Source organism: Sinocyclocheilus rhinocerous, unplaced genomic scaffold (genome assembly GCF_001515625.1).
Source record: "Sinocyclocheilus rhinocerous isolate Xijiao unplaced genomic scaffold, SAMN03320098_v1.1 scaffold1802, whole genome shotgun sequence".
NCBI lineage: Eukaryota > Metazoa > Chordata > Actinopteri > Cypriniformes > Cyprinidae > Sinocyclocheilus > Sinocyclocheilus rhinocerous.
In genome coordinates, this window is record NW_015654351.1 from 172,423 (window position 1) to 195,631 (window position 23,209).

The 23,209-nt window shown below is 37.1% G+C and overlaps 3 protein-coding genes across 4 annotated transcripts in view; 2 read left to right on the plus strand and 1 right to left on the minus strand.

The window, feature by feature from the left end:
* Window positions 1–9,450, minus strand: part of LOC107716991 (sperm-specific antigen 2-like) — a 39,754-nt gene extending 30,304 nt beyond the window's left edge. Inside the window, exon 1 of the mRNA XM_016523632.1 lies at window positions 9,357–9,450. The gene's annotated coding sequence lies outside the window, so the exon portion shown is untranslated. The remainder of the gene's footprint in view (window positions 1–9,356) is intronic.
* Window positions 9,451–16,298: 6,848 nt separating this feature from the next.
* On the plus strand, window positions 16,299–18,878 carry LOC107716998 (neurogenic differentiation factor 1-like). Its single transcript, XM_016523639.1, has 2 exons — window positions 16,299–16,617; window positions 17,499–18,878. The coding sequence occupies exon 2, from the start codon at window positions 17,508–17,510 to the stop codon at window positions 18,552–18,554; it is 1,047 nt and encodes a 348-aa protein (XP_016379125.1). The 5' UTR covers window positions 16,299–16,617; window positions 17,499–17,507; the 3' UTR covers window positions 18,555–18,878.
* A 2,574-nt stretch (window positions 18,879–21,452) lies between these two features.
* LOC107716999 (ceramide kinase-like protein) overlaps window positions 21,453–23,209 on the plus strand; it is a 60,553-nt gene continuing 58,796 nt past the window's right edge. For both annotated transcript variants that reach the window (XM_016523641.1, XM_016523640.1), the window contains exon 1: window positions 21,453–21,899. In XM_016523641.1, coding sequence (XP_016379127.1) covers window positions 21,563–21,899 — 337 coding nt within the window. In that variant the 5' untranslated portion in view covers window positions 21,453–21,562. The remainder of the gene's footprint in view (window positions 21,900–23,209) is intronic.

Sequence of the window (23,209 nt, forward strand, 5' to 3'; positions counted from 1 at the left end):
AAAAAATAAAAAAAAAATATTTTTTTTTTTTTTTTTTTTTTTGGGGGGGGGGGGGGGGGGTGATGAATGCACACACATTCATCACAGTCCTTTTACAGTGTTAGCAGACAAAAGCAAAATCATATCATGCAGTTATTGCATGTGTTATTGCAGCCAATCTTAACTGTTTTTGCTTCAAGTTCCATTATACTTTCGACATCAAGTGGCGACCCAACATATTAGCATAACTGTTTATGATACACAGGTAAACAAAATGAACAGTTTATAAACATTTATTTTACCTTGCATAGCTTTGTACGTTCTAATAAATTAGGCAGCTGCCTAATTTGTCTAGTTTCTAAGCAACAGACGGACCAAAATTTTAATGTCAACATCAAAAGCCCACTCATTTTAAGATTGCTATCATAACTATTCCACTTAAATCAGTGCAGAAAATGTGAGTACACCGATTCCATCTGGGTTTTCTCATTTTCCCTGTTAGTTTAATGTTAAATATGTTTCTAATAGCACGAGGCAGATAAAAACACTGATTTGCGTTCCCCTGCCTTGCTGCACACTGATTAATGTTTTTTTAATCCAAGTGTGTTTTATGGCACACTTTGTATTCCAGACACTGTGTCCTGGAGCTTGGAAGCGAGCAAGGGTACAAGAGAGAAGGGGGTGCCAAGGTAACGCACAAGGTCAAACAAACCATTTGACGGATCTTAACACTTTACAAGTGGCAAAAGCAACAGGACATTCTGTCACAGCTACTCTACCACCCAAGAAATTAGATGGGGAGATGTGGGACGTGATCTGCGTTTGGAGAGCTGATGATGTAACCTAATTACTAGAGATGCACCGATCGATCGGCCAAGGATCGGAATCGGCCGATTTTCCTCATGATCGGCCAGTCAGTTTCACTTCTTTCCGATTTTGAGCCGATCCGTTTTGTTACCAGCGGCACAGGCAATAACATCAGCCGCGCATTCTCGCTCTCTTCTCTCTGACGACCCCTTCTCTCTCACACACGAAAACTCTTAAAGGGACTCGCAGTCCAATATTCCTACTGCTGTCGGTCATGTTAATCAAAGAACAAAAGACAAAGAAAATCATTTTCTGCTCTTGACTGAATACGGCACAGGCAATAACGTCAGCCGCGCATTCTCGCTCTCTTCTCTCTGACGACCCCTTCTCTCTCACACACGTCTCATTCGCTCCGGTTAAATAGTGCTTGTATTGCGCATTATTTTAGTCATTAGTCAGGTTTCGCACTTATACCAAACGCACACGCACCACCACTGATCAATATTAGTGGAGCGGACAATCCGCGCTCAGTCTCAAACAGCTTGTGAGCCACAAATACCAAAATGAGTGGCTCTACTAATTACACAATCAACACAGTGCTTGTAATGCGGTGAAGTTAGTTAAATTATCTTAGACTTCAAACAACATACCTCAAGGTGTGTGAACCACTGCCATCATGCCACTTATAGCAAAAATTAAGCCAAACAACATTGTTTCTTAACAACTGTGGTACCTTAATGATTTGTTTAGTACTTCAACAATAACTGATTGTATCATTCAAAAGTCTGGGGTCAGTAAGATTTTATTTAAAAAAAAATTCTTCTAGAAAATTTTCCAGAAAGGATGCATTAAACTGATCAAAAGTGACAGTAAATAGATTTACATATAGCGTTAGAAAATATTTGTATTTTAATTAAGTGCTGTTCTTTTGAACTTTCTATTCATCGAAGAATCCTGAGAAAAATACATTGCAGTTTCCACCAAAATATTAAGCAGCGCAATTGTTTTCATTGTTGATAATAATAAGAAATGTTTTCTTGACCATCAAATCAGCATATTAGAATGATTTCTAATATGCCGATTTCAAATAAAATTTTATTTTCTGGTAAGAATTTAAATGTTTTTTTTTTTATAAGTATTTAATTAAGGTACACTCTGTGAACAATTACCTACTCTAATTCAAGTGTCATAACACTTTAGTACACATAATACCATAATAGTTATTGGATTATTTTGGGTTGGACATGATGCAAGTAACGACATGCACCAGGTCTGGAACCGTTTTGACTAGGGCTGCCCCCTATTAGTCGACTAACCGTTAGTCAATCAGAAGAGGCTTGGTCGACCAAAATTTTATTAGTCGCTCAGTCGCAGAAAGAAAAAAAAATATCCACAGACGAAGTCACCCAGTCTGTGACGGACAGATCGTTAACGCTCGTCTATCATTCATCGATCTCAAATATGGCTTGTCATCAGAAATATGTAAGTATTAGCAACTTTACATGGCTGCTCAATCCAATGTTAACCTAGAGAAATGTGCGCTATTCAAGTGTCTGTGCGGAGTGTGGAAGCTGAATAACGCTTCACAGGCCAGATGGAGGCGCTGGTGCGCTCACTTGCTCTTAAAATACTCCCTCATTTTTGGTCATACAGATAGGAGTAATCCATCTTTCGAATCTGTAAAGACTCTACATTTATTTGTGTGCACTCACAATAACAACAAAACATTGCACTTTTTTAAAATAATGAAAGCAAACAGGATATGCGTTCTGCCGTCTCGGTCTTTGTGAACTTGAGCGCGAAATTCCACCTATCTCTCAAATGGACCATTGACACTATCTACAATCTCAATTAGGAGTCGGGAAATTGTTTTTCACGTGCGGTGCCAGTGATGATGCTTCTTACGTCCGTTTCGGAGAACCAGAGGACAAATATTTCAATCGATCGCTCAGGCATGGCACCGAAATGAGGCACCGAAATCTGCATTCGGGTTCGGTTCTAGTACATACCGGTTACATAGGTACCGGTGCCATATTGGTACCGGGTTTCGGTACCCAACCCTACTCCAGAGACAGATCCCCTCCGAAGGCCTTGTTGGCCATCGGTACCATGAGAACCAGACAAGTCCTCTGCTCAATCTGACCTGTGTTGCAGCCTAGAATTAAACCATGCCATGCTGGTTTCCTTCCTTTATGAGTGTGCTTGAGCGCTTATTAGACTATGAAGGCAATTAAAGGCTCGGTATTATGATTTAAATGGTTTATTAATAAAAGTGCGATTAGTCGACTAATGCTTAAAATTAATGACTACTAATCGACCAGAAAAATCTTTAGTCGGGGGCAGCCCTAGTTTTGACCGACTTGAATGATTCAAACAAATAACTGACTGGTCTTTGACTGATTCATTAAAAAAAGAATCAGCTCATAAGGGTAATTTGTTCTTGAGATAGACTTCACTTAGTTGGGTAAACAGTTGGTTCACAGTAAAGAAATGAAATAATAGAAACAGATTTCAGGTCCCAACCCAAATTGTTTCCTTATTTAAGAGCTGTATCAGATCTGTAGCACTACATTCGTCCAAAAGAGGCAGAATAGAAAAGCGACATGCAAAAAAAATGATTTTTTTCTCCTCATCGGCTGCCTGTTTGTTAAAGGTCCAGCCACAGAGACACACCATGTACCAGCATTATGATAAAACCGTTTAATCATTAGCCTGAACAAGGTCAGCGGTTCCCAGGGTTTCAATTTGCGCAGTGTGAAACAAACATATGGAGCGCCCAGGGTGTTACCGTTAGCATGCTAGCACAACAGACACTGGGATTCAGTCAGAAACAGGTGAGGCTCCGATTTCATACCTTTCAGCAGAAATCTCCGACTCCCAGCACCTCACAGAGTAAAGCTTAAGTGAGTAATAATAATGTTTTATTTTTTCATAACATTACAAACGCACACACACACCCTTGTGATGAATAGCACTGACATGGGACCCAGAGGAGGGCTGGCTGGAATCCCAGGAACTAGGCCTCGGCTAAGGATCTGATTATGGAAGAAATATGGAAAGCAATAGGAGGGAGTTGATGAGATAAACCAATGCGAGATCCATCAGACCGCCACGCTTCTTCAGAACAGCACTGTAAACAGCACTGTAAACATCTCAACACATGGTCCTGATGGATTATGAGCGCACTGCTTTTCATTCCAGATGCTCTGCTTAATTCACAACACGGAATCGCCTACAGCACTGCCTGAAGTACAAGTAGTGAATATTTAATGGCAGCTCTTTCACATGAATTTCAAGCTTAGAGAGGGAGCAAAAAAAAAAACAAATGTCAAAGCTTAAAATGTCATTATAAAACTTGAAATTCTGATTAGAGGAGTCATTTTTAACGTCACTGGAAAATGTAGATAAACACTAGCGAATGCTTTTCTATATTAATTTGTTTGGTGACAATAAACGATCCACAGTTAGGCTAATCAATTATATTCCCTGGCATTTTTATTATTAATAAACATAACTATTTAGTGTTTCTTAATCACATTAATGGGAATGTTTACACATGAATGAAATTCTGTCATCAGTTGTGTCCACACAAAACTGAGCTCCATTGACGGTCATTGTATGGACAATAAAAAATGTGTTCCAAACATTTCTTGTATATGTTTCAAAAAAGTTAAGTCATACAGGTTTTGAATGACAAGAGGTTGAGTGAATAGTGACAGAATCTTCATTTTCAGGTAAACTATCCCTTTAATGTAATCACATTTAAAAGCAATAAGCTTTACTCTGATTTTCCCACAGTAAAGGAGGTACAACATGCTCTGTTTTGCTTTAGCATGCACTACCCTAGGGGCTAAAAGCTTTTGAGACCATGTAAACTAGTTCTCACTTTCCTGAAATGTCTCACCTGTCAGGATGACTGTCATCTAAAAAATGTAGAAAACTGTGAGTGATGTGTCTTAGGCTAGATCTGAGGACATACAGTATATACCACTAAAAGTTGATATGATTAACATTAGACAGAGAGGTAGGTAAGAGTGTTTTGGTGACACTTTATTAAAGCCTTTATGTATAATGCATTATAAAAGTAATTTTAATGCACTAATTAAGCCTTGTACAGTGCATTATAAGGTGCATTACAATCTCATGAATAATTGTAACCACAGTTAATACATAACACTTATCAATTCATTGTTACACAACGCATTTTTTATTTAGTTATAATTATTTATGACGAGATGTAATGTATTATATAAAACGCATATTATGAATAATTATAATGCATAATACCCTTCCCTAACCCTTTATAATGCATTATATACAAAGGCTTTAAGTAAAGTGTTACCTTTTAATGTTGATAAAAGAAGTCTCTTATACTCACCAACTCTGCATTTATTTAATAAAAAAAGAAAACAGTAAAAACAGTGGTATTGTGAAATATTAGTACAATTTTAAATAACTGTTTACTATATTAATATATTTTAAAATGTTTTTTTTTTCCCTTTAATGGACAGCTAAATTTTCAGCATCATTACTCCAGTCTTCAGTGTCACATGATCCTTCAGAAATCATTCTAATATGCTGATTTGGTGGTCATTATTATAGATTTTCACATAAAAAAAATAGATTTTTGGTCATTATTATTGGTAACACTTTACAATAAAGTTCATTAGTTAATATTAGTTAACTACTTTAGTTAATATGACCTAAGAATGAATAATACTTCTACAGTATTTATTATTCTTAGTTAATGTTAATTTCAACATTTACTACAGTAATACATTATTAAAATCAAAAGTTGTGCTTGTTAACTTTAGTTAGTGCACTGTGAATTAACATGACCCAACAATGAATGACTGTATTTTCATTAACTAAGATTAACAAAGATTAGTAAATACTCAAATAAATGTATTGTTCATTGTTTGTTCAGGTTAGTTAATACATTAACTAACATTAACTAATGTAACCTTATTGTAAACTGTTACCTTATTGTTAATATTGAAAACAGTTGCACAGCCTAATATTTTTGTGGAAACCATGATACTTTTTTTCGGGGTCTTTAATGAATAGAAAGTTCAAAGAAATATCATTTAGTTGAAATAGAAATCTTATAGAATATCATAAATGTATTAACTGTCCATTTTGAGCAATTTAATGCATCCTTGCTGAATAAAGATACAATTTGGTTTGCCCTCACACTTTTGTATGGTAGCCTATATGCAGCATTCAAATATCAATAGCAAAATTAACCAAAAAACATTAACACTCGTGGACGTATCCATTTCTTAGCTTTCTAGAATGAGAATATCACTCCTTCTACATTTGACTAGAATTAGCAAGTAGCAAATTATGACTCGTGACCTACTGGCCATTAAACAAAAACCTTGTCAAAATTTTCATTTCAATACATCCCAAAAAAAAAAAAAAAACAATTCTGTGTTTGTAGTCATACCATTTGGGTTTATGAATCATTTACCAAACCCTCATCTTACTAACAATTATTGAGTGAGTGATGTAAACTGTACAACACCGTTTCATTTCCTTCAGGTCTCTTTAAAGCCTTTCTCTTGAGGTTTCAATAAGCCGGGTCTGTTTCAGGCCCCTAGCTGAATTCATTTCCTGTGGACAAAGCCCCCTATAGCATTCATATTAGCCACATACGACCTTTTCTGGTTTGTTTTTATGCACAGGCGCTTCTCCTGCATTATGCTATTTGTAAGATAGTTCTCTAAAGTGAAGCAAAGCATGAGACAGACGGCTGCTAAAATGCACCAGAAAACTTTCTAACCTGCTTCGTTCTGTGTTACAGACTTCCTTCTTCAGCATGTAACAATAACACAGCATCAGCAGTCGGCGCGTAACAACAGTTTTGCATGTCTAATATGGGAAAATTACAGCTGATGGCTTAGAAAATTGTTCCTTGGATCTGAAACAACAGGCATTAAGCCAAACTAATCTAGATGGCATCTAGACCTGGGAAGGAAATGCAGTGACTGTTTCAAAAGCATCAATGGAAATGGTTCACTTTAATATAATCTAACTTCCCATTGTAAATAACAGTACTTTGCTAAGGAAACAGAGACACACCTTTTGTTTAGTTAGAGCGACATTTTCCACGAAAAGCAACTCGAGACCTGTTAACACAAAAACTCAGCTTACTTTTAGTGCTCCTGTGGCTCAGTGGTAGAGCATTGCGTTAGCAGCGCAAAAGGTTGTGGGTTCGATTCCCAGGGAACACACATACTGGTAAAAAATGTATAGCCTGAACGCACTGTAAGTCGCTTTGGATAAAAATTATAATTATTATTAAATTAAAATTATTATTAATTATTAAATTAATTAATTACTTTTCCAACCACTAATGTTGATTTCTCTTGTTAAAGAGATAGTTCACACAATTGGAAATTTTACTGAGTTTGAATAACACAACCACAAATGAGATTTCAGAGCTCTTCCAATGAATGACGGCTTAAATTTCAGTCTATCCCTATATTTGTAAATCTACGGTGGTGCGTAAATTATTTTTTTATTTTTGGATCTTTTTGGATGAACATTTCCTTTAAGAATGTGTTTACATGGTCTCTCCCTGTGGCAGGAATGCAGTAAAGCATGCGACAACACGGATTCACCCGTGTTATCTCTGCAAATACACATCAGTATCTCTCGTTTGCTCAAACACACTCTTTTACACACACACACACACACACACACACACACACATCAGCTGTGTTTACACCTGACCAATGTTATCTGAAGACACCCAGAAGACAGCACTCCTGCTTTTATGTTTGCGTAGAACAGAGCTGTCCTACTTTTTATATTCACATAAAACTGTGGAAAAGTCACGAACATGAGAGAGTGGAATGAACTTTTAAGGAGACTTGAGAGCCACTAGACTAAACTAGGAAATCCTGACAATGGTTAAGGGCACTAAAGCTTCAGATCCCCCCAAAAAAATAAAAAAATTTAATTTAAAAATGTACATTTTTGAAATAAGTCTTTGTCCACCAAGGCTGTTTATTTGTCAAAAAATACAGTAAAAATTGTAATATTGTCAAATATTAATACAATTTAAAATAACTGTTTTCTATTTTAATATATTTTAAAATGTTATTTATTCCTGTGATGACAAAGCTGAATTTTCAGCATCATTACTCCAGTCTTCAGTGTTCATTCAGAAATCATTCTAACATCCTGAGCTTCTGCTAACATTTCTTATTATTATCAATGTTGAAAACATTTTTGCTGTGTTTTTTTTTTTTTTTTGTGAAAACCATAATACATTTTTTTTCAGGATGCTTTGATGAATAGAAAGCTCAAAAACAACAGCATTTATTTTAAATAAAACAATCGTGTATAAACATTTTTACTGTCACTTTTGATAAATTTAATGCATCACTGCTGAATAAAAGTATTGACGCTAACAGTATTGAACAGTATTTACATATAATAACTAATGGTAACTGACAGGGAGCACCAACATTTAATGAGCCAAGTGATTAACTCATAACAATAAATAACTGATCCAAAATAATTAATGATCAAGTGCTTTAGTTGTCTCATTTAATTAACATAACTGACAGTTACAGTATATGTCAGTGTACCAATATGTTGGATCCATCTTCCAGCAACATTATGCACTGGTAAAAGTAAGGCTATTTTGATTCAATAATGTATTTTACAAACTTATTTTTACATTATGTAAGATAAACTGTTCTAGATGTTAAGTGGTCTGCAAGTTTTGTTTTACTGTTCAGTTGGTCCACCTTCAGAAAACGTTTGAGAATCACTAATCCAAAAAAAACTAAGCTTCTTTTAACAGCACAAAACATCAAATTAAATACATTTTCCAGAAAAAATGATGTCATCTGGGATGGTCAACAAAGTAACACAAGCATAAAGCCTATAACACTTCAGGTGAGAGCTTTGGGTGGCCCTAAATGAGTTCATATTTTCTTCTAGTCGTCTTGCCTGATTAGTAATGGATCAAGACTGCAATAAGAGAGATATCATCGTCTTTGAATAGCATGTCATTGTCATTCCTATAAACATCACAAAAGTTCAAGCAAATCAAAAGTATTTAATGGGGCTATAAACTCTACAGTTGGTCGCTTTCCAGACATAAGCAGGAGGGTGAAGCAGGTGACACGGACATGACCCACTAACATGATCATCAGTATTCAAAAAATGAAAGGGGAAAAATCATTGTAACGTCATCTGAATAGTTGCAAAACTGTTCCATCGAACCTAACAGCCCATTCATTACAGCGCAAAAGTTCCCTTCACTTTGCTTTTCCAAAATATGAATACTAATATACGGTTTCATTCACTCGCGCATGCAAAACAACTCCATTAGTCTCTGTAAATAAACTTTAGAAATGAACGCGAGCGGGCTGAAACGCCATATTACGCATTAAACTAGCAAGAGCACTAAAATGTCTGTATTTCAGTGAGCATCTGCGCGTAAAACAACTTCAATCCAGCTGCAAATACTGGAGAGCGCGCAAGATTAAAAACAAACACTAGAGAAAGCAACTGTAGCAGCCCTAAAATAGCAGAAAAACACATCTTACCATCTCAACGGGACGTGATGATGATCGCACGCTGATAGTTAGAAAGTATCTAGTGCACTGAATCATCTGCCAAAACTATTCCAAAACTTCAAGTGCAATGCTTCCGCTTCCGGAAAAAAAGAGCGAAAAGTAACAACATGGGCGAGACGGAGCCCAAAAATATGCCTGGCCTGAAACCTGCTGGAAGAAGATATGCAGTGCACCAGTCCTACCTGATCCAAAACTGAGCTGTCACACTTGACATTTGCAATGTGAAGTCTGCGTAGTACACTGGGGAAAAATGGCGTACAAAAACTATTTTCACTCAGAAAGTTCTAGTAAATTTCCCAATGTATTACAAAAAACAGCAGACAATACATTCAGTTGAACGTGAAATTGAAAGAATGTGAAGTAGAAAGACTGAAACAGTATTTTCTGGTAAAACATACTCTAATAATCTTTGTTTTATTTACATTATTTAGGCTACTATTTAAACTATTATTTAGACTACACTACAGATATGCAGACAGAGAGATAGATAAAGTGTCTTCTTTGTTAATGTATACATTACACTATGCTCTGTTTAGTTTCATTTTTTCCTGAGCAAAAATAATGACTATCATACATTCGTACCATGATATACAGAAGTTTTACTCATTTGTCAAAATGTTTTTAATATATTTTAAAATGTAATAAATTTAGTATTCTCTCTTTTTCTTTTATATATTTTAATAAGTACAGGTCAGAATAAGTATGTTGTTTCATTATTGCATAAACACATGTTATGCTGAATGACAATGGAACATTATTTGCATTATCTGCCTTACCTGCATATAATATGCTTTCTTTGTAGTCACTTTCACATTCCTATAATATGCATGTCTATCTATCTATCTATCTATCTATCTATCTATCATCTATCTATCTATCTATCTATCTATCTATCTATCTGTCATCTATCTATCTATCGTTCTATCGTTCTATCTATCTATCTATCTATCTATCTATCTATCATCTATCTATCTATCTATCTATCAATCATCTATCTATACACACACACACACACACACACACACACACACACACTGCAAGGTTAATATTAGACTCTCCTAGTAAATACATTTATGAACATTGATGCTTTGAAGTTACGAATGTAAGTAGCCTACAACATTCATTTTTAGATTAGATCAGATTATTTTTGAAGTCTGGCTGTTTGGTTATTGATTTTTTTTTAACAAGATACCTTTAAGGATAAATAAAGCAAAGATATCTTTATGAGAAAGTGCATGAAACCTTTAATGTCATACAGCCAAAAACAGATGTCTGTGAATCAACTGATCAGCTAAAAAGGAAGTTACATCACTGAGCAAGGCGGGGAAGTGGTTAACCAACCAATCCATCTGCGATGAGGCACCTGTGATAGACATCTAACCAAGAGACTATAAAACCGCAATTAATCTTATTCACTACCCTGTATGATGGTCAATGTATAAAATCTACTGCTGAAAAGGAGGCAGCTGATTTACAACACCCCTCGAGCTGTTATAAGAGCTATTCGTCAACAGAATAACACACTATGCTGTGTTTCCAGAAGGGACGTCATATATTAAAACATCTGTAATGTAGTTATTTCAGTCTATGTTAAGTGCTCCAGAATAATTCACAAGAAAGGATTAATAAAAAATAAGACTTTGCGTATGTGATGCCTGTTTGTTTCAGCAAAATTGAAGTAATTGCTAATTCAGTTCAATTGTATTGCCAACATTTCTCAGTGGAATCTTAATTACTGTTCTTTTGCCATAAAACAGATGGAAAGAGGTATTGTGTTCGTGTTATTACCCAGTGGATGGTTACAACTTGATTTATGGACCACTGTCAGTATTTCTGAAGCAATATATCTCAGAGGTGCACAACAATGGTTATCCCTTTGATATTATGAATCCTAAATGTTTCCAAATATGATATATGAGTAGAACATATTATCTGCCCCCTTAAAAAACATAATATACTTTAGTATTTACAGTGCTGGATAGATTTAATCTTAAATGTAAGGTAAAACACTACTCATGGAAAAGGCAACATATGCTATAAAACTGCAGAACTGCATGAGTTTGCTAGAATTTTTGGACTGCCCAAATAATGCTGAAGAAGACCTTTAACATTTTTGCTTGTGAGGTAAAAACACAGTAAGTATTTAACAGTAAAACTGGTGTTCACGATTAATAATAATAATAATAATTCATTACATTTATATAGCGCTTTTCTAGGCACTCAAAGCACTTTACATTGTCAGGGGGTATCTCCTCATCCACCACCAGTGTGCAGCATCCACCTGGATGATGCGACGGCAGCCATAGTGCGCCAGAACGCCCACCACACACCAGCTTATTGGTGGAGAAGAGACAGAGTGATGAAGCCAATCAGCAGATATGGGGATGATTAGGAGGCCATGATGGTCAGAGGCCAATGGGCAAATTTGGCCAGGATGCCGAGGTCACACCTCTACTCTTTTCGAAAGACATCCTGGGATTTTTAATGACCACAGAGAGTCAGGACCTCGGTTTAACGTCTCATCCGAAGGACGGAGCTTGTTGACAGTATAGAGTCCCTATCACTACACTGGGGTGCTAGGACCCAAACAGACCACAGGGTGAGCACCCCCTGCTGGCCTCACTAACACCTCTTCCAGCAGCAACCTAGTTTTCCCAGGAGGTCTCCCATCCAGGTACTGACCAGGCTCAGCCCTGCTTAGCTTCAGTGGGTAACCAGTCTTGGGCTACAGGGTGATATGGCTGCCGGCTGATTATTGAGGTAGGGGAGGCCATGGCTGGTTGTCAGACCTATATTTTAATAACTTTAGTAAGGTTTTCAGTCAATAGCCAAATTTTGCAAATGTTTGTTTGCTCTAGCAGTGGACTCTTATGACTCTTATTATTTAAAGATAATACAAACACCTCTAAATCTCTTTTAAATTACAATCAATTAATTTCAATATCAGCATTTTTAACAGCTGTTGCATGAATTGAAGCTTGAACTGTGTTTTCAGGACAAATGTAATATAATATATACAGTATTGGCCAAAATTATTAGAACACTAGTATTTTGACCAGCTGAAAATTGTTATTTCTAGTCTAATATCTAATATCAGTTTACATTTCCAAACATTCATTTTGCCATTAATTGTAATAATCCAGTGAGATTTTTGTTTACACAAGGAGTCTGACAACAACCAGTGCTCCACAGAGAGATCTGATCTCAACATCATCCAGTCCGTCTGGAATGACATGAAGAAACAGAACAAACTGAGACAGACTCAATCCAGAAGAACTGTGGCAACGTCTCCAAGATGCTTCAAGAAACCTACCTGCAAAGCTACCTGAAAAACTATGTGCAAGTGCACAGAGGGCAAAAGCTGCTTTAAACGCAAAGGATGGTCACACCAAATGTTGATTTAATTTAGTTAATAGAAGTTAATTGATAAAGAAAATCTATTTATGACATTATTTTGACAGCATCCTCGTTTTACATAATTTTTACACAAGTGCCTAAAACTACATTTGCAGGTAGGTTTCTTGAAGAATTTTGGAGACATATATATATATATATTTCATGAATTATTGTATATTCAGACATTTTGAAAAAGAGAATACATTGTAGGAAATTATTTTTCGAACTTGTAAATAAAAATAAAAATTTTAAAAAATCATTAGATTTACGTTTTACAATAAAATACTATTTCAGTCTAGTTACATTTTTCACATTTACTTCAGTGTTACTTGCCTTATTTTCAGTGTAGTTTCTCCATTTAATCAGAAGATGGCGCTCGTGACCATGATTAGACTCTTCAGAATCGTTGCTTGACTACCGATCTCATACACAGGGTTCCTAAGTGAATATATAACAGCATATTAAACGTAAAATGCGTTGACTTATAAACATTTAAAATAATATAATATATTTACAGCACATTTAAATATAATAAGGTGAAAGCCAACGGAGCTGTTTATTTCTTTTTATATAGGCTAATTTAATGCACTGGGAATTAAGACCATAAATGATTGCTAAATAATACATAGAATCAAAATTATTTCTAATTCGTAGAACTCTGGTGCAAAAACATTTGTTTTTGTTAAGCATGAATACAAATGTTTTATATATTATACACAATCACTTTAATACAACATTAATAAACATTATTTCATTAGAATGCACAGATCATTATTTTAAAGATGAATAGCCTATATTTATATGTTATCATAGGCTACATGATATGGCTAGGCCTACTGATGTTTTTTATTAGGCTATATAACATTAACGACTTGTTAAAGGAAATGATTTTACCCGTGTTATCCGTTTATTTTCTTGTTAAATGTGTGTGAATTGAAATGCTGTTGAAGCGAGCAGCAGACTGCCTCGAGAGGCCGCACTGGCCCCATATGCAGCAGGTGGCCTTACCTGCAACCCAAACGAGCCCTTGAACTACAGTAGAGAAACACTGAATCCACAGAGCGGCACAGATGGGTCACCAGCCAAAACGAGTGCCTCTGCATGATTTATTGCGCCAAAATACCACAGAACTAATCAGCGGACAAACTAATTAATACAAATCTGCATTTTTGCATAAGTAATTAGAGCAACTCGCAATGAAATAAGAGATAGGGATTTATTCAGTCGGGAGAGCCATTCAGGCAGAGAGAGATTTGGTTTGGATCCACTGTTCCAGTCTGAGGAAAGGTCTGTTGGTTCAAGCAGAGGGCGTTAAAGGTCAAATAATTAATAAATATCATTGGCGTGACCTCGTATTGTGTTGTGTCGAGAGCGGAAGCTTACAGGAAGCGTTAAAGAACGCTTACGGGAAGCGACCTACTTCTGTTCCTTTTATACCGGTACTTAAAATGTTTTTTTAATAGGCTATAGCATAAGTAGCCTGTTTTTTCAAACACACAAAAGTTAGAATACAAGTTAGTTTTCGCGAACAAAACTCACCTTTGTCGGTAACCGTAGCACGGTTCTCGGTTTGTATCAGACGCTACATAAATGAATAAATAAATAAATAAATAAATAAATAGTTGTTGTAGATTAGCACATCACAGATTCGACCAAAAAAACAAACAAAAAAACATTGAGATAGGCCTATGTGACAGTTGGATAATTGTGCTAAGGGCGCCAAACGAACTAGAACTAGCCTATCGATTACGATATTTTACGAAGTCGATCCCTCAAAGTAATTGAATAATGCCTAAATATATATAAATATAATCGCAAATACATTATGTTATATATCAGTTTAAGCAATAATCTGAAATGTTGCCCTTTATTTATTCACCTCAGTATTAAGCCAGAGAAAATATCAGTCTGTGCAAAGAAATGTAATATGACATCATACAGAGTCTGTATATTTTTATGCCTGTAATTTGTAATAGCAGATAAAATAAAAAGTGCCAGTGTGTAGGATGCTGAAGAAACGAGGAATGCAAAAGCATGAACTAAATGCGACACAAGTCCACCGAGTTGCTGTCAGAGGTGCTGAAATCAGTCTCCTCACATCTCTTGGTGATTGCGTGGCAACAGCGAGATATACACAGGCAAACAGACGTCTTCCTTTCGGACCTTTGACCGGCACAAACTTGTCGATTTTTATGAGAAAGATTAGCAGCACTCTGAGCCCATGAGTGTTCGTGGACACTTCACGGTTACCTAGTTATCAAATGTCTGCGGTAGGCCATTAACAGATGTCAGGAGAGATAAGCACAGATAAGCAAACAATGGAAATGAAATATTTTCCACGCACGAACAAACAGCATGGGAGGATAGAGGCGAGATACTCAACTCAAGACTTGGAGAGAACAAAAAAAAGTGCATTACCTCAACGAAACAAATGTCAAACCTGCATGCAAAAATCTTTAATATGCTCTTATGAAGTTGATAAATTCAAAGCTAAGCAAGCCTAAATTATATAATTTCTGGATATGTTCGGTGGTCTGATTTTAAGCTGTTTTTCTGAACGCAAAAATAAATCGCACATAGGTCAGTATTTTAAAGACAATGCTCTCAAAACCAACAACTAGCCTAAATACGTGATTAATTGAGGCATGATTAGATCATGCACCCACTTTTACAGTGAAAAGGGTTTTGTTACTTGTCAGGTGTCTAAATAATTCCAGGGAAAATCGAATTTCCTCAAAGCACAAACGCTCCACATGCGTTTAAATTCCATTGTCTATAGTTATTCCCTCATTTATGTTCTCGCCTTTTCAACGGCCTATCTTCTATCTTTTTTTAGGGGGGTTGGAGGGGCAATGAAATTAAATTGAATAGAAAACAGCAGATTTCGGACGCTGGATCAGGTTAGTGAGCCGTGAAACAGGCTTTTTGTCAGTACGCGTGTGACTCGCGTGCCGACCGACCAGCGTTGAAAAGAGGGGGACTCATTACCGGGGTCTCGAGCCAGACTTTGCGATCACTGTTTACAATCAATATCACGAGATATTTGTAAAAGATTAGCGACAAATCCACCCAACCACCCCAACAAACCACACATTTCTCAAAAATCATATAGGCTGTAATTCATCATAAAATTCGATTTTTTTATTTATTTATTTTTTAAAAATAGGCCTAATTAGTCAAGTCAAACAGGCTACGAATAGTAATGATAATATAACAATATCCTACTAATAATTCTAATTGAATTTAAATATTATATAATTTAGGCGTATTTATATTCTTTTAGACAGGACCTATTTCCACTCATAATTAGTGACAAAACCTACTGAGTGATTATGAGCTAATTTATGGACACGCAGAAGGAATTGTCCGCATTAAGACAAACGGGATGTATCCTAGCTAAAGAAAGAGCCGGTCGTGATTGAATGTGTCCCACGCTTGAAAGGGTTAATCCATCCTGCGGGTACAAACAGGTCCACGGAGTCTCTAACTGGCGACAGATGGCCACTTTCTTTCGGCCACAAAGGGACGGAATACGGAGCTCTGGCGAATACAAATGGAAGAGATCACGTGACGCTCGAGGCCGTTTTCCTGACGTAGCCGGCCATATGGCGCGTGCCGGGGGAAGGGGCGGGGCCAGATGCCAATCACGGGCGCAGGGTGGGACTGTAGAGACAGCCACAGACAGACATCCACTCGCATCTTCCAGCATCAGCAGCACCGCTATATAACCAGAGCATCCCATCGGCGCAGCCACATTAGGCTTCAATCCGCAGGACTTCCCACACCACAACGAGGGGCATGAAACTATCATAACAAGACATTCAACAAATCCTAGGTATGTCATGTTTCTCTCTTTAATAAATCTGTCTGTATTTCACATATTTGTGTCGAACTATTTCGCATTCAGATCATTCTTATGATGATGATAACGTTGTGGTAAACTCAACTGATCAGACGTTTAATTTTGATCGGCATAGCTAGATTTTGTTTAGCTGATCCACTATATTGAAGCATATACTTCGTAAAACCCACAAATCAACCTATAAAAACTGAAAACGTAAATTAATTGTTACATTAGATAGTGAAGAAGTGCTAACTTGCAATGACAAGTTAAGTGCGCGTTTCAATTTAATTGCTGATGAAGAAAACTAAGTAAAATTGGATTCTGTTAACATAATGAAAACATTTTTGCAATGCAATTATGCACTTCGACTTTTCCTGTAAAGGGACTAATAAATACAATCTTTACAATCTTAATGTCTAAAATTCGGATGTTGCTACAATACTTGCTTTTGGAAATAAAATTCAAAACTAGTTATATCTGTTGCTGTTCAGTCTGTTCGGTTAAGCAGGAAGGCAATACCAATTTACTTATGAGAATTCAATTCAATAATTTACTCTAAATCTATCCAGAAATTAGATGTTGTTTCTGAATACCTATAGAATAAAAAGACATAAAACGATATTCCTTATTAAATTCCTTTATTTCAAAATGAACAACAAGGGCTCTATCTGATTAGGAAACACTGATGATATTACATAATAAAGTTGCATAAAGTAAGCAGCTATGATTCATCCACAGGTCATGTGTTGTTGCATTTTGGACGTGCAGTGTAGCGCATTTCATTTCTTAATGGTTGCATGGCTCTCATTTAAAGATAATACAGAAAAATGTGACTGAATGGACGTCTAAAGGCTTTATTTGTCGCTTTGCAGAGTTCCAACATGACGAAATCTTACACCGAGGAAAGCATGATGCTGGAGCCTCAAACCAGCACGGACTGGACCGACAAGAGTCACAGCAGCTCCCAAGATGAGCGAGACGTGGAGAACACCAGCTTGCCCATGCATAAGGATATGGAGGACGACGAAGTGGGACTCAACCGACTCGAAGATGAGGACGACGAGGAGGAAGAGGATGAAGAAGAAGACGGCGACGACACCAAGCCGAAAAGGCGAGGACCCAAGAAGAAGAAGATGACCAAGGCGCGTCTGCAGAGGTTCAAAATGAGGCGCATGAAGGCGAACACCAGGGAGAGGAACCGCATGCACGGCCTCAACGACGCGCTCGAGAGCCTGCGCAAAGTTGTGCCGTGCTACTCCAAAACGCAGAAGCTCTCCAAGATCGAAACGCTCCGACTGGCCAAGAACTACATTTGGGCGCTATCGGAAGTCCTGAGGTCGGGCAAGAGCCCGGATCTGATGTCTTTCGTGCAGGCCCTGTGCAAGGGCTTGTCCCAGCCCACGACCAATTTGGTTGCAGGATGCCTCCAACTGAACCCCAGAACTTTTCTCCCCGAGCAGAGCCAGGAGATGCCCCCTCATATGCAAACAGCAAGTGCTTCCTTTTCCGCTCTTCCCTACTCCTACCAGACGCCCGGTCTTCCCAGCCCTCCGTACGGTACAATGGACAGCTCTCACATCTTTCACGTCAAGCCGCACGCGTACGGGAGCGCACTGGAGCCGTTCTTTGACACCGCGCTCACAGACTGCACCAGTCCCTCGTTTGACGGACCCCTTAGCCCGCCTTTGAGCGTCAATGGGAACTTTTCCTTCAAACACGAGCATTCGTCGGAATTCGAGAAGAACTACGCCTTTACCATGCATTATCAGGCGGCGGGCTTGGCCGGCGCGCAGGGACACGCGTCTCTTTACGCGGGCTCCACGCAGCGCTGTGATGTACCCATGGAGAACATTATGTCGTACGAAGGGCACTCGCATCACGAGCGGATCATGAACGCCCAGCTGAACGCGATATTTCACGACTCGTGATTCTAACGGACATTTGTGAGACTGCTCGTCACGGTATTCTGTTATGGCTGATGCAAAAAGAGCAACAACATTATATGCTTAATCTTATGTACGTATTTATTGTTGTTACTGCCTTTAGGAGAAGAGAGAATTCGTTAATTCTCGTTCACCTTATGTATTGTATTCTATAGCGCTTCTACGTTGCGGTCACACACAGGTGGGAACAGGCGTGACCTTCTTCAGAATGTGTTAATTATCCATGCTACAAAATCACAAGCAATAATTTGGAATCTATGCAATTTTTAATCCAATACTGGGCCAATTATAGAAATTAATAGAGATTGATATATTTTTCAACCTATTACCTTTTACTACTTATCTATCCCATACTGAATTATTTTGTTGTGGTTTTGTATAGAATTGTTAATTTTGATAAGGTCAGATCCCTGCATCATTCCATGCAACCCCTCATGTTAATGTTTTATAAAACTGACTTCTCTCTTGTTTATACAGAACAGTACTCAATCTAGTAATAACCAGCAGGCAAGTGCTTAAAAATCTGTAATGTTGCCTTAGCAATGAATTACTGTAAAATCATGCAGAGTTGCACAATTCCCACCCCCTGAATCCCGTCCAATGTTACGTTCAATCAGTGATCCTTTGTGGAATTGCGAATTGCTTTGAGTGCTGGAGGGGGAAAAATTCGGTGTTAGAGTCTCAGTGTTGTACATAAAAGCTTGACTATCACCTTTTAAATTCACCCTGTGTAAAAGCTGATCGAGAGGCCTGTCTTTCTAAGATGGAAAATAAATAATGGACTGAATTAGTCTGCTCTAACTATTCGGGGATTTTCGACTGGAAATTTTAATTGGTTGCGAAGAAGGAACAAACAATGAAGATGCAACCAAAAACAGGTTGATTTCAAAGTGATTCTAGTTTTGAGACTGTTGTATGTGTGTATCAGTTTATGATGGAGGTTTAAGAAATAAAACAAATGGTTTTGAATTGAACATTATTACAGTCATTTTTGTGATGAACTCCCAGCCCTTCAGAATACGTTTTACTCTCATTAATTATGATTTGTATTTTCTTTAAAACACATACTTGCTCTAATCTGATTATTCAGATAGAAACACAAATATAGATGAACAAAAATGATTCATGTTAGTCTCAAAATCTAGGCTACAGTATCAAAGGTTTCGTGTGATGAATAGCTTAGACGTTTGAAACTGTTGGCTACATTTTGAAACTATTAATATTAAATCTCAAGGTCATGTGAATTTATACCCTTGAATATTATTAAACACATAGCCTATTTTTTCTGTCCTAAAGGATATTCACTGTTAGTATGCTTTAACTAACTATCGATTTAGTGCGCAATAAGAGTGTTACTTACCTGAGCGCATTGCCTACAGCTAAAATAAATATTAAATCAGCACAGAGGAGCCCAACGCAGAGCCACGATATAAATGCACCTCCTAAAGTCTGAAATTATCCAGGTTTAAAAAAAAAAAACTCCTCAAAATAACATGACATACAGCATCACGAAATGTTGCTTCATGTCAACATCGCTGTTGCGCATATCGATACATTTGTAAAAGATTTTCATCTCTAAAAAATATTTGGAATTTCTAAATACACACTATATTACCAAATGCATAGGAAAAATTCACATCATACATCAGTGTAAATTAATTTGTCCTCGATTCGTTTATAATCCACAACTGTTCATGCCACGCCTGCAAACAAATCTTCTTAAATTGTATCAGATATTTGTGTTTTATTGAAGTGCAGAAAAGCCTTTGTTCATTATTAAATTAAGTTAAAGTTGTCACACACGCAAAATATAGATTATAAAGAAGATGAAAAGATAATGGTGTAAACGTGAGTTATTGAAATGCCCCCGCATTTTAGAAGCGTGCACGAAGATAAATGAATAAAACAACGTTCTGTGTGAAGATGAAAGTATTTGAAGATATCATATAATATAAATATATAAAAAACCAAATAAAAATCTCGTAAATTCCTGTTAAATAGGCAACTGTTCGCTGAGTGAAAGATTTTTGAAGGCTAGATGGGAGAAATACAAGACATCACGACTAACATCGTCCTTTAGAAATGTGTTTAATTTATACGACTTCATTGAGACTGTTGACAAAACATAAAAAAAAATCATTTGGCATATAAAAAGGGGAAACATCCACTGGGAGTAAAGTGCTTAGTCTCAGAAGCTTTGGCCACATCCAGGAACTGTCCAAGGTGCTGTGTGAGGAATACTTTTTCACACCTGTTCACCTAGTACTCGGGCTAATTGTTTAGCACACCAAATAAACCAGGCATGCAGTCATTAGAATAAGAATACAAATTCAGTCGTCCAAGTCTGAGGCAACCTATATATTTGTTAACAATACTGTTACATAAGTGCCATCAGTGTTTGACAAAATTAAAATATTTGTGTTAACAACCTTTGCTATTGCAAGATGTTGTTTATTATTTAACTAACTAGTATCTATTTATAGTACTTTTAAAATCACTAGTAATTGCATTAAAAGTAATGCAATAGTGAACTTTTTACAATTAAATTCTATAGGGAAATGTTCACATATAGCTATAGGCCTAGGCCTATTGATTTCTAGCAGGCCAATGCTTTACTAGTAGTACTACTAACTACTATCTAGTATGTTTTTTACATTTCTAGTTGGTTTTCCAACCTTTTTTCAGTTTTACTAGCACTAGCACTAGCACTTTAACTGTTCATTAGACATGGAACATTTTGTTACTAGTTTTATAGTAACATAAAATGGATAAATGTTAAAACGGCTTGTCATAGTATTTCACATTACCACACAAATGTTATGAATAGTTGAAATAGTAATAACTGACGAAAATGCGCGTGCTAGGCTAATAAAGCCCAGCGGGCGCGCGCGCTCTAGAGGTGCATGCAGACGAGGAACTTCCTCAGGAGCCTAGCGACCGAGAGCCGGTAAATTAAGACACAAAGGCGAGTTTGCCCCGCAAGCTTTGACGTTATGTTTGAATCCCCGTGTAAATCGATAAATGTCCTCAACGCGTGGTCGGAGAGTCAGGAAGAGTTGCACGAGACGCAACCGGTGTCTCCTCGCGGGACGAGAAAGCGAGTCAAGGCAAAAAAGAAAAAGCGAAAACAGCAGCAGCAAAACGAGAAACGCTCCGTCTCGGCCCCTCAGTTATGCACGGATGACGCCGATAAGGGGCGAACAGAAAAGAAATATAGACCGGACGAACCGATTGGGAGAGGAATCTTCCAAATCGGGAAGAAGAGCCACGACGTGGTTCTCACGGAAACGCGGGTAACATGGACGCCCATACAGCCCGAGACCCCTACAGGTGAGCAGCGCCGCGCTCTGTTTGCTGCCGTTTCCATGGTGATTGCATGCTACTCCTGTTTACTTTCTGTGTGTCTGGCGCTCGAAGTCATACAAGCAAACAATTTATTAATTTATCGTGTTTACAGACACGACTGCGCCTCGTGTACACTGCGCATGCAATCTCAGCATCGGAAAAGTGCTTGCTGAGATTTATTAGCACGTGGACTCAAAATAAGCAATGGCTGTAGGCTAGCCTGTAAACTTGGTTTTATGACCGTTTTAGACTGTTAGAATGAATAATTGCATTCGAAATTTTAGAATGAATCATTTAATTTGTATTCACTCTTTCTTATTTTGGTTATGTAGGCCTATATGTTTCTGTTTTGTACATGAATACAAAGAAGAGAAAAGTGCTTACTGAGATTTATTAAGACAGAGACTGTAGAAACTTGGTTTTATGAATGTTTTAGAATTAATTGTTTTTGAATTTAGAATCATTGGGTCTCTTACATACATTGGTTATGTATATATACACTGTAAGAAACTGACTGAAATTCACAGTAATTAACTGGCAGCAAGTGACAAGTAACTTACTGTAGAAAAGAACTACAGTAATTTACTGGCAGCAAATGACAAGTAACTTACTGTAGAAAAGAACTACAATAATTAACTGGCAGCTAATGACAAGTAACTTACTGTAGAAGAAATAACCATATGTTCGTTGTTTTCATTTACAGTAGCAACCATGTAACTGTAAAGTAAAACTCACTAATATGCAAGTGCAACCTTTTTTATTTTTTTGCCATTTTGTGCTTATTACACAGGACAGTGTAGCGATTGGTGGGGAATACAGTTGCACTATATGTCAGTGCACTAACCACTAGACTATCGGTACCGATAGCTGTACAGATAGCTGTTTAGTTGTATTGGTTCAGCCCAAATAAAAATAATAAAATAAAAATGAATATGAAATAAATAATGCATGTTACACGATTTAAATATAAATATTCATTTATCAACAGTCACAGTTAACTGCTCATCATTATAACAAGCTTCATTTATCATTCTTCACTTATTGCTAGATGTGTTGAAAACAATAAAATCTTGATGACCTTCTGGTCATTTTTTATTTTTATTTTTATTAAAGAATTCATTTGCTTCCTGTATTCTCTATTCAAACCTAAAATGTAATTGAATTACAGTGAGGTCAAATCAAATGCAGTCATTGGCTGGAAACCCAGCTGCCAGTGTAGGCTACTATGTTTTCCTTCTCTATCCCAGTGGCTGGGTTTCAGAAAACCCTAGTGTATGGCAGTACGGTGAAATCGC

Excerpts from the sequence above, each read along its gene's own strand:
- LOC107716998 (XM_016523639.1), top strand. The coding sequence starts at position 17,508 with ATGACGAAATCTTACACCGAGGAAAGCATGATGCTGGAGCCTCAAACC.